The sequence below is a fragment of the Mus musculus genome, chromosome 2 (genome assembly GCF_000001635.26).
Source record: "Mus musculus strain C57BL/6J chromosome 2, GRCm38.p6 C57BL/6J".
In the NCBI taxonomy this organism is placed as follows: domain Eukaryota; kingdom Metazoa; phylum Chordata; class Mammalia; order Rodentia; family Muridae; genus Mus; species Mus musculus.
The window spans coordinates 38,756,103-38,768,959 of NC_000068.7; the positions used below are offsets into that span (position 1 = coordinate 38,756,103).

The window sequence follows — 12,857 nt, forward strand, 5'->3', positions numbered from 1 at the left end:
TATTATAAATAAGTACACTGTAGCTGTCTTCAGATGCACCAGAAGAGGGCATCCAATCTAATTATGGCTGGTTGTAAGTCATCATGTGGTTGCTGGGATTTGAACTCAGGACCTTCGGAAGAGCAGTCAGTGCTCTTACCTACTGAGCCATCTTGCCAGCCCCTAGTTATTTCTATTAGTATGAGCACGCACATGCTTATTCCTGAGCCTACAGACAAATCTAAAGATATTCTGTTATCAAGTTAGAACCACTGTGATTCCTGGAAGCTCCCAGGCTGAGTTCTGTACCCTTTCACTGTGCCCTGTGTGCTCACTCACACAATCCCACATACTGTCTGTCTTTCTTTCTTTCTTATTTATTATGTGTATGTGGGTTCCTGTGGAGGTCAGAAAGGGGTCCTGAATCTCCCAGAGACGGACTGAAAGGTGACTGTGAGCTGCCTGACATGAGTGCCGGCATCCAGACTCTGGGCCTCTGCAAAAGCAGCAAATGCTCTTAACCACTGAGCCATTTCTTCAGGCTCCCCACCACATTATCTCTCCAAGCTCCTCCTATTTTTAGGCACTCTAAAACTCTCCAGGGTTTTATTTTTCTTGTTCTAGCCCTGCATCCAACTAGTTTTCCATGGAGACATCATTCTTTTTACTGACACTTAAAACAAGATCTGGGTGCTCTTGCTTGCTCTCCCCACCCCCACACCCCTCTGTGTGTGTGTGTGTGTGTGTGTGCGCGCGCGTGCGCGCAAGCATGTGTGTGTGTGTGTGCAGTGTAGCCTCATACAGTGGTTAGAGTTTAGAAATACATGTATGTGTACTCACCCACTCCACCTACCTACCTACCTACCTACCTACCTACCTACCTACCTACTTACCTAATGATCCATCCACCCAGCCATCACACCCATATTGATACCACTGATTCTAACCCAAATTTTCATTCTAGCCTTTCTTGATTGAAGACTCTTTCTCAAATAGTGTATTTATTTGCTTGGCCAACTATTCAATTAGAGACAGAATTCCTTACATACAACCTTGAGAGAAACAATTTTACAAACCTGAGTGCTTTGTTTGTATACAATTGTTTTGTCCTTACCATTACAAAATGTAGTTAAAACACTGTTTTCCAAGGCCAGCTCTCTTCCCCCTATCATCTCAGTGTGGTTATGTGATTCATTTTAATACTAGTTGCATCCTCAGTGTTGACTATATCTCTCCACCACAACATATGTGGTTTGATTAGCTCTTTATCGCCATTAAAATTCACCTGTTTTGTAATATGCAATTCTATGACTTTCGAGTTATAAATAAAATAATTATTATCACCAGCGATGAAAGTTTCAGAGTATTTTTTTACTTCCAAAATAGTCCCAGGGCACATGTAATTTAGTTCTTAAGACCAACCAGAAGGTGGTAGTTCCCCTCAGCAGCCTTCACTAGGCTACTAAACCAGCTTCTGGGAAGGCAAACAGTCTGTGTCCATGTGTCACAGTCTCTGGGCTGTAGCTTAGGGTTCTCAGAGATGTTATGTTGTCAAGAAGGTATCCTATAGCCGGGCAGTGGCAGCACATGCCTTTAATTCCAGCACTTGGGAGGCAGAGGAAGGCAGATTTCTGAGTTTGAGGCCAGCCTGGTCTACAGAGTGAGTTCCAGGACAGCCAGGGCTATACAGAGAAACCCTGTCTCGAAAAACAAAAACAAAAACAAAAAAAAAAAAGGAGGAGGAGGGGGAAGGGAAGGGGAAGAAGAAGAAGAAGAAGAAGAAGAAGAAGAAGAAGAAGAAGAAGAAGAAGAAGAAGAAGAAGAAGAAGAAGAAGCAGCAGCAGCAGCAGCAGCAGCAGCAGCAGCAGCAGCAGCAGCAGCAGCAGCAGCAGCAGCAGCAGCAGCAGCAGCTATCCTATAACCTCAAGGCTTGAGGTATTTAGCACTCACAGGCCCTGGGCAGTGAAGGAAGATGAGAAAAGTGGAGTATAAAGCCAAATCAGGGTTTGAAGGACATACTGGTCTGAAATTGGTAACTGACCAGGGTTTCTGAATGAAACAAGTAATAGTAGGGAAGATAATGGACTTCTAGGTAGAAGAGCAAACTTGAGCACATGTGGAACGGCATAACATTGGACCCTGAGACCTTCCTCTAGCCAGGGAAGTTACAAAGACAGGCAGGGAACAATCTTGGCAACACTTCAAATGCCCTACTATGGTATTTGTTTAACATACAGCCAACACACATATTCTAATATGCAAATAGCTATACCACACAGGAGATTTGTGGAACAGTATATTGCCTCTGTGATTAGGCATAGCTCTGCTTAATAACACATTATAACTTCAAAATGATTAAATAACATCATAATCATAATTAAGCTAAGTATTACTAAGTGATTTTCTGCTCCTAAGCTGCATGTGTAAACTGGGTTTAAGAATCAATAGGATTAGTGTGTGCGACCAACAGATGAAGAATACAAAATACAGAACAGTTTACAGCACATGTAAGTGCTCAATAATTTTTAGTTCTATGAATAAACTGTAAGGCACTACATTATCTAAATGTTCTTCAATAAGTCTTACCTTTCTTTTTTTTCCTTTTATTTGAGTGTGTGTGGGGGGTCTATTTAGTGTGTGTGTGTGCGCGCGTACACGCTTGTGGTGCACATGCCACAGCACATCTTCAAAGGTCAGCAGACAACTGTCAGGAGTTGATTTGCTCTTTCTTAAATATGGCTTGGTGCCAGGACTTTCTCACTTTTCTTCATAATTGTAAAGCTCTCAAAATAACATTTTTTTCTTACCTATTATTTTTCTCATTTCCAGTTTGGTTTTTCATCATTTCTATTCTTCTTCTTCTTTTTTTGGGGGGGGGGGAGAGGGGAGGGGAGGGGTTTCTCTGTGAAGAAACCCTGGCTGGCATATTACTTACTCTGTAGACCAGGCTGGCCTTGAACTCAAGAGATCCGCCTGCCTCTGCCTCCTGAGTACTGGGATTAAAGGTGTGCGCCACCACTCTCTGGTTTTTCATTTCTGACTCCTTGATGGCTCAGTGGTTATAAGCACTGGCTGGTTTTGCAGAGGATCTGGGTTCAGTTCCCAGCACCCACATGGTAACTTACATATGTCTGTAACTGTAGTTCCACAGGATCTGATACCTTTTCTGACCTCACAGGTTCCTTCCTATGTGCACATGAAACACATACACTCAGGTACACATATACCATGAAATGAAATAAATGTTTACAATTTTTATTTATTTGTGTGGGGTACATATATGTCAAGGTGCTCCTGTGGAGGCCAGAGGACAACCATAGAGGACCTATGGATAAAACTCAGGTGAAGAGCCCTGGTGGCAAGCACCTTTACTGACTGAGCCATCCCAGTATTTTTCTTTTTAAATATTTATTTTAAAATAATTTAAGTTATGTGTCTGTGCAGGAGATATGTGCCTGTGAGAGCAATTGTCCAGGGAGAAGAGAAGAAGGTAGGAGATCTAAACAGGTATGAGGAGCTGGAGTCACAGTCAGTTCTGAGCTGACCCGTGTGTGGGTGCTGGGAACTGAAACAGAGTCCTTCCCAAGAGCAGAATGTGCTCTCTCCAGGCCTCTCCTGGGCATTTCTAAGAACTTTCTAACTGGCTACTTTGCTTTCTCTACTCAGTCCTTCAAAGCTTATTCAATTCAGTTTAGTCATGGTATCTCAGGCTAATAGCTCCCAGAAAACTTCTCAATAATAGACCCAGTATCTGAGTATGCTATGGTTTTGTTGTTTTTTCGAGACAGGGTTTCTCTGTGTAGCTCTGACTGAACTGGAACTCACTCTGTAGACCAGGTTGGCCTTGAACTCATAAATCTGCCTGCCTCTGCCTCCTGAGGCTGGGACAAAAGGTTTGCACTGTCACCACCGCCTGGCTGAGTATGCTGCTTTTAGTACACAAAATGACATCAAGTCCTACTTTATGCCTTTCCAATTAAATTCCTGTCATTTCTTGAAAGTTTGTGGAGTATACAGTACATGGTTAAAAACTCCTGAAAAGTATAATAGTTACAGGTGAGTGAGGGGATGAGGGGTAGGCAGTGCGCCCTGAGCACCAACTCACCCTTCCTGTTCATGCCCATCTGGAGACACTTGAGCAGGCGGCAGTACTGACATCTGTTCCTCTGCTTCCGGGACATGACACAGTTCTTGTCACGACTGCACCGATACACCCGTTTGTTGCAAATGCTCCTCTTGAAAAACCCCTTGCAGCCCTCGCAGGAGATGATCCCATAGTGCAAGCCCGTAGCGCGGTCCCCACAGATGAGACAGGTTCGTTGTTCAGCTCGATCATCTGGGACGGAAACTAAACATGGATAAGTCAGCACTGTAAAAACAATGGTGTTAAACTCACAGTTCACAAAACCTTCAGCCCTGCTCTAGGTAAATCACAAACACCACAACTCAGGCTACCTGAAGTGCCTTCTCCAAATCATCTACCCATTAGCCTTTGGGAAAGAGTTGCTTTTGTAACTCCATGCTTTTAATCTAGTAATGCAGTGTTCTTCCTCTGGGTCATTCCTAAATCAGTGTTAAGAAAAATGGGCAAATAAGCACTTTATAGTCAAGACCAAAGCTCAACAGTAGACACGGCTGAGGAAGAGTTAAGTTCACAACAAAACATGCCCCTGAGCCGGTCGTGGTGGTGCACGCCTTTAATCCCAGCACACGGGAGGCAGAGGCAGGTGGATTTCTGAGTTCGAGGCCAGCCTGGTCTACAGAGTGAGTTCCAGGACAGCCAGGGCTCTAGAGAAACCCTGTCTCGAAAAACCAACTAACCAACCAACCAACCAAACAAACAAGCAAGCAAACAAACAAACAAAAAAACCCATGCCCCTGAAACCTTGAATGAGTAAATTTATCAAAAAAAAAAAATATCAATAGATGAAAAATAGTCTGGGCAATGGAATTTATCAGAGAAATGGCATGTTTGCAGTGGAAGAGCTCAGACTTAAAATGGTCTGTATATCAGCAGATCTATGACACTTTGGGGGAATTGGCTGATCCCAGTAAAAAACATACAAGATGAGCTTTATTGTGGTATTCAAACTACATGATGCCATGTCAAAAGGGAAAACAAGACAGTATGAAAATCTTTCACTAGTCTAAAGATAAAGCAAGCTATGCACCAAAAAGAATAATGAGAGAATGGATAAAGCATTTCACACCTAAGGCCAGTGAGGTGGCTCAGGAGGTAAAAGCACAAGTTTTTACCTGAGTTCAATCAGAAGCTGTGGTGGATGGACAAAGCCAACTACTAAAAGCTGTCCCTCGCCACCACAAGCACAGGACCCTGACATACACCTCACACAATAAACTTTAAAAATTTCAAATTCAAAAATCAATAAATTCGCTAAGAACATTGAGAATGAAAAGCCTCATGAGTTATCACTGAAGGTTTGCCAGGACCTGAATTCAGTATTTTAAAAATACGTTAAATAAAGGAAAGGGGAGTGGAGTCAAGCATTTAACTCATGTCTTGTTCCATGTCCCAGTAGTAAGAGAAGGGAGCACCATGGAAAGGCAGTTCAGAATTATAAGCTATTGAACTTCATGCTTAGTAGGGAATTGTTAGGATTTGGTGAAGAGCTAGATATGGACAATATGGTGGGAAGAGCTTACCTGAAGGCCCCCAGCACAGGAAGCCTTGAGGTACAGGAAGAAAGGAAGGTAACACTTGGCTTACAAAGCTCTAGAACAAGGGCAGGATAAGGCCTCTTTAGGCCTCTGGGCCCAAAACTAGGCTCTGCCACTTGTTAGCACTGTCTCTGGGAAAGGAACTGGCCATTTTTTAAAGTGTAAAAACCTACCAGCAAGACAAGCAAAGGTGGAGAAGAGGGTGTAGCTGGAAGTAACCTTTGCCATGATGTGGTGTTCAATAGCGTTCTTCAATGTGGGTTTACTGAGAAAGAGTCAAACTCCTTTCTAAAGTACCCAAATAATTCACTAAGCTTCACCAAGAAGAGCTCCAGGGAACCATCTCGTGACACTAAGGGTATATTACCCTAATATGGAAAAGTCATGATCTGACCATAACCTTAATCTGAAAATTGCTTTTTTGTTTCTGTTGTTTTGTTGACTCAGGATGTCGCGTAGCTGAGACTGTCTTTAAACTTCTGATCCATCTGTCTTCATACATACATACATGTCTCCATACAAGTGCTGGGATTATAAGCGTGTGCCACCATGTCTAGCTGTTTCCAAAATGTTTCTGGTCATTTATGGTAGCTAGCAGTAAGTAAAGGTTACATTAGCCCCAGTTACTCACAGCATGCAAGAGTGGGGCAAGACTGCTCAAGGCAAATAGGTGGTAGCCATGTCAAAGAATGGCTGTGAAGCAGTGAAAAGAAAGCTTAGGGATTAAGGTAAATGGGACAAAACCACAATTTCTGGAAAATATCCTAAATGTGGCCTTTATACATGTAGTCTTTTGTATAGTCTTGCAAACCTTAAGAGCAATCTTAAGAACTTTTCTATAGTTAGAAATTACTTTGCTGGGGCTGGAGAGATGGCTCAGTGGTTAAGAGCACTGACTGTTCTTCCAAAGGTCCTGAGTTCAAATCCCAGCAACCACATGGTGGCTCACAACCATCTGTAACGAGATCTGATGCCCTCTTCTGGTGTGTCTGAAGATAGCTACAGTGTACTTATATATAATAAATAAATAAATCTTTAAAAAATATATCTCACATAAAAAATTAAAAAAGAAAAAAAGAAATTAATCTACTATGAAGAACACATACTGTTATGTTGAATGTTGCTTTTTCAAACTCCTACTAAGAGAGTTAAGGCTGGGCATGGTGGCGTACGCCTTTAATCTCAGCACTCGGGAGGCAGAGGCAGGCAGATTTCTGAGATCAAGGCCAGCCTGGTCTACAAAGTGAGCTCTAGGACAGCCAGGGTTAAACAGAGAAACCCTGTCTTGAAAAATTAAAAAGAGAGAGAGAGTTAAGAAAAGATCCAGACCTCCATGGACACATATTAGTACTCAGATGTAGAAATGTCAAAGTGAAAAAAAAGAAGAGGAAAAATAAACAAACAAACAAAACCCCCAACAACACTGAAAATGCTAGGAGATTGTCCCCAGCCATTGTTTTAGAGCACCACCATGCTGCATTTGCTTGAAATGTATGTATTCATCTTCACATCATTTAACAGCAACAAAAAAGCAAGTGTGGTCATTAATCTGACGGGAAGGTTACATATTTTGGCTCTTGTTTCATAAAAGTGACAGGTCCCTTTAGTTACATCACATCTAACCAAAGTTACTTTGCAGGCAAATTTCAATCAAAGAATTAACAGTAACATCTGGTGCCAAGTCCATTCTAGAAAAGGTATATTTTGTTTTTAGTTCTGGAATTTGAACCTAGGGTCTCCCTTGTTTGTTTGTTTGTTTGTTTATTAAGTTAAAACAGACAAGTCTCAGATATATGTATAACTCTCTGCCTCAGCCTCCCAAGAAGTTGAGATAATATCCTACACCAGGTCTAGCTTGTACACTTTCGAATAAATGTATAAGTGGGTAAACAGTATGACTTAGTAAAGTGGTTCAAAATTACAAGTTATAACACATAGCATTGTGATTTTTAAAAAATAATAAATAGAAAATATTGGGTGGAAAATGGTGAAAAAGACACCCAATGTTGACCTCTGGCCTTTACACATACACATGAATATGCACATAAACCACCCACACACACACTAAAATGTGTCAAAGGTAGTAAAGATAAAATATTGTCAAATATACTTCAGTTAAAGCAGGCACACATGTTTGTATGCATGATGTTTCTGTACATATAAGTAGGAGGCTACTAAATCCCAATGAGCAAAGTATTAAGCATTGAGCAGTTCAAAATATAAATGACCTTATGTTTAAGACTAAAGCTGAGCCGAGCAGTGGTGGCGCACGCCTTTAATCCCAGGACATGGGAGGCAGAGGCGGGCAGATTTCTCAGTTCGAGGCCAGCCTGGACTACAAGAGTGAGTTCCAGGACAGCCAGGACTACACAGAGGAACCCTGTCTCGAAACCGGTCCCCCCCACCCCCCAAAAAAAAAAGACTAAAGCTGGAGCCACTTTAATCCCAGCATTTGGCAAGTGGAGACAAGTGGATTTTTGAGCTTTCAAAGCTTGCCTGCTCTATGTAGAGAGTCCCAGGACAGCCAGGATTATGTAGAGAGATTCCTCTTAAAACAAACAAAAATACTGGACCAGGACATAGTGATATATATATATTCCTAGGATTTGGGGGGGGGGGGGACGGGACAAAAGTGTCTTGAGTATGACATCAGTCTAGACTACCTAGAGAGTATTTATCTCAAAAACAAGCTTGTTTCAAAAAAAGACACATGTGCACAAACACATCCAACATGTCTCTTCCTAGCTTTGGAACCATGAGTAACTCACTTCTCGGGGGCTGGAGAGATGGCTCAGTGGTTAAGAGCATTGACTGCTCTTCCAAAGTTCAATTCCCAGCAACCACATGGTAGCTCACAACCATCTGTAATGAGATCTGACACCCTCTTCTGGAGTGCTTGAATATAACTACAGTGTACTTACATATAATAAATAAATAAATCTTAAAAAAAAAAACCTCACTTCTCTGAGTCTCAATCACTATAAATCACTTAATGGGGATATGATTCGGGAGTTAAGAGCATTGTCTGTTCTTCCAAAGGACCCAGGTTCAATTTCCAGCATGCACATAGTGGCTCACAAACACCTGTATCTCTAGTTCCTGGGCCAAGCCCCTTTCTGACCTCCTTGGGCTCCAGGCATATTACATACATACATACATGCTAAACACTCCCTTACACACAAATACACAAATGATAATGGTGGCGGTGGTGGTGGTTGTATTGCTGTTGTTGTTTTCATTTTATTAAGTTTAAAAAAACCTGGTAAAATAGAAAGAATTATATAGTATGGAGAGTAGGGGCTGCTGGAATACCTGTAGATTCTGGAAATGTTCTATTTCTTGACCTGGGTTGGTGCTTGTTTTATACATTGTACAACTACACTGCATTTCTCACACTTTTCTCTGAGTGTTCATATTTTACAATAAAAGTCAAAGCAAAAAATGAAATACTCCAGGAATGGAAATAAAATCAACAATGGCAAAAGCTGTGAATATTTGATGAAACTGCATCAGATATTAATGCTAAGCACAGAGATCTTCAGGTGGTAAGGCTAGAAAACTAGTTTAGAATGAATTGCAATGTACAGTTTCTGCTGAGAGAGCACTACAGGTCAAAGCAGTGTGCTAAAGGTTACTAATCCCACAGCGATGTATAAGATACAAAAGAGGGGTGAAAACATGTGTCACAGACACCCAGATAACAAGATGTTAAAGAATAGCTGAGTGGCAAAGAAAAGAAAGGTAAGAAAGCCAGAAGGTGTTGTCAACTGACTGGACAGCCAAGAATAAATAAGGGAAAAAGAAGAAGGCAAGAAAATGTCTACTGTGAATTCTAGAGAAACATGACTTCATTAGCAGCAAAGTAGCACTTAGAACAAAAACTGAGGAGGAGGCACAAGCAAAATGTTTGGTTTAAAAGAGGGTGGCATTTAGGAGATAAAGGCTAGGCCCAAATTAAGGATATGGGAGTAATCCAACATTTAAAGAGTTAAGGCTAGGGTCACAGATCAGAGCCACCACCGGGGCAGAAGGCTGGAGGAGATACAGCAATAGGATATCCAGGGAAAGGTACATAGCGGGGAAGTCAAATGAGACGGCAGTTTCCATAGAAGAAAAGAAAAAAAAAAAAAAAAAAAAGACTATACATCCATGATTACTACAAAAGTAGATAAAAGAGCTTTACAAGGGGCTGGAGAGATGGCTCAAAGGTTCAGAGCACTGTTCTTCCAGAGGTCCTGAGTTCAATTCCTAGCAACCACATGGTGGCTCATAACCATTTATACTGAGATCTAATGCTCTCTTCTGGCATGTAGGCATACATGTAGGCAAATACTGTATAATAAATAAATAAATCTTAAAATCCCAACTACTTATAGGTTACACTCCATATAAAGACTGATAGAATGCTGGGAGATGGCTCAGTCAAAAAAGTGCCTGCCATAGGCACGACAGCTTGAATTTAGATCCCTGACTCCAACAGTCTGTGAACCCCCACGACCGCACGCAGGAAAGGAAGGCTGGTGGAACTTAGATCACTGGCCAAGCAGTCAGTCAGCCAATCAACAAGCCCTGGCCCCTAGAAGAACAAGGAAGACAGAAATAGACAAAGACTCCAGTGTCAGCCTCCAGCATCCATATGTACCTGCACACACGCACACACACACACACACACACACACACACAGGTGCACACACATGTACTTGCATACACATGCACACATGCCCTCAAAAGCATACAGCATGTACACATACATGTATATAAGAGTGTCAGATAACAGTTTGTTAGAAGCAGCAATACAGTCAAGCAGACTGCTTTTAATGTATATTTAAATTAGGAAATATTTAAACATTTAAAGAAGACAAACCTAGAAACAAAGGCTTTCAAGAGAATGATCAACTCCCCAGTACCAAGTGGGGTATATGGAATAAAATATAATTCGGACATATTTAGTAAATTCAATTGTGCCTTAAAAGTAAAATCAATTAATTTTAAAAGTGACTCGTGGACTGGAGAGATGGCTCAGTGGATAAGAGTACTGACTGCTCTTCCAGAGGTTCTGAGTTTAATCCCCAGCAACCACATGGTGGCTCACAACCATCTGTAATGGGATCTGACGCCCTCTTCTGGGATGTCTGAAGGCAGCTACAATGTACTCATATACATTAAATAAATAAATAAATCTTTAAAAAACAAAAGTGACTCACACTGATCAGAAAACTAATGTGATTTGCTCAAGGCCATATAGCAAGTCAGTGACATATGTGCGCTTCGATGGCACCACTTTTCTAAAGGTAGACTTCCTGGGCTGCCTGCTGCCTCTTGTGAGGTGAGGGAAGGAAGGGATGGGGGATGCGACAAGCATGCCAAGACAGTTGCATGTAGCTTATTTATACAAAAATAAACTTCAGGAGTGATTAAAAAAATGTGAAAAAAAGAGCTAACTACATAGTGTCCTACCAAGCAATAAACAGGCATCCACATAAGCAATGCACTCACTATAACTTGGCTAAGGACAGGCTAAAGCCTGTGATAGAGACACTCTGACTCTCTCTGTCACTAAGCGGCTGTTACTACATACCATCCCAAGCCCCAAGGACAAGTTACCCAGTTCATAGGCTCCGGTTACACAAATTACAACTTGGAAACTGATTTTTATCAAAACCTGTTATTCAAGCTGTGATGAAGACCAGATTTAGGAAACAGACAGTACAGCTGCTCACTTGACCAGATTATACTAAGAACCAAAGCAATTTGAACATGCCTGGCTAAAGAGTTGTTAGAGCAAAAGGAATCTGTTTTACCTAAATTACCAGTTCCAACTTCTAGATCTGCTGCACGCTTTAAGGTCTGAATCCAGTTTCCTGGTTGCCACTGTCTAAAATGAAAGCTTCAAGGTGTATGACAGAATTGAAACTCAAATTCTTCTTTAGAAGTAGGGCTTCGTCTCTATTTGCATACCACTCCTTCTCCACTTACTACTGTAAAAATCAATTTCAAGAGGCCATTTACTGAGCTCTTCAGAAGGCCTTTCCAAAAACTCACATCACCTGAGTGAAAACAAGCAAGCATCCCATAAAACTGGTGTGAGCTGACAGGAATTAAGTGCCAGTGCTCTGGGGCACAGCAGCTGATTCAGCTCACAACAGGTTATTATGTATTCATAGAGTACTAGAGACTGATGGTTCCTAACTAAGGAAATGATACATGTTTAAGGAGATGGAATGCTAATTACCCTAAATCTGATTACTATACATTCTATACATGTGTGGAATTATCACACTATACCCCATAAAATGCAAGTTTAAAAAAATTTTTTTGAGATAGGGTTTTGCTATGTAGCCCTATCTGTTACTGGCCCCAAATTTGTTACTTGGGTCACAGGCATGCATCACAATGAACAGCTCAAAAAAAAATACACGTGGACTGAATGTTTGGGACTTGTTTTAATGACTGATAAATAGAAAATGGAGAAAAGGCAAAAGAAAAGCTGACTGATGTTATTAACTGCTTTGACCTAACAGTAAAGGTGAAATGAGCCACAGATCATAACTGGCTGAAGCTACAGTAATCCAAACAGAAGGTGACCCATTTACTCAAATTCCCAAATGAAGCTGGGCGTGGTGGCACACGCCTTTAATCCCAGCACTCGGGAGGCAGAGGCAGGCGGATTTCTGAGTTCGAGGCCAGCCTGGTCTACAAAGTGAGTTCCAGGACAGCCAGGGCTATACAGAGAAACCCTGTCTCGAAACAAACAAACAAACAAACAAACAAACATCTCAAATGAAAACAGAGGCAAGCAAAATCTAGATTATAGTCCCTGCTTCCCTCCTGTGCTCTGAGTGCTAGGGTTTTTGAATCAGGAGCCAGCTGTCTAGGTGTGAAGAAACTGTTTTCACGTTTATCTAAGTTTAGGTTTTTCAGTTGAGAAAAGGTCTTGTAAATCTGCTGTTTGTTCTACTTGGATTTTCATTGAGAACTTTAAGGATTTCTTGTTCATCTATATTATTAAAACATATTGAATCTGATGAAAAATATAAAATTCTCTTTAAAAAAGACATACTTATATTTCATTAATTTATAGCTTGAGCACATGCACTGTAACTCTAAACACATATTTTTGAAGTTAGAAATATAAAGGAAACATTGATTCACTACTAAATAATTAGTGTTTCTTGGTTCTAAACACCTTAAATGTAATC

General features: G+C 41.1%; 1 protein-coding gene across 4 annotated transcripts in view; it reads right to left on the reverse strand.

Moving 5' to 3' along the window:
• The window catches only part of Nr6a1 (nuclear receptor subfamily 6, group A, member 1), a 203,093-nt gene that overhangs the window by 32,734 nt on the left and 157,502 nt on the right, over nt 1–12,857 (reverse strand). For all 4 annotated transcript variants that reach the window (XM_011239025.3, NM_010264.4, NM_001159549.1 and 1 more), the window contains one exon: nt 4,085–4,327. In XM_011239025.3, the coding sequence (XP_011237327.1) occupies nt 4,085–4,327 (243 nt within the window). The remainder of the gene's footprint in view (nt 1–4,084; nt 4,328–12,857) is intronic.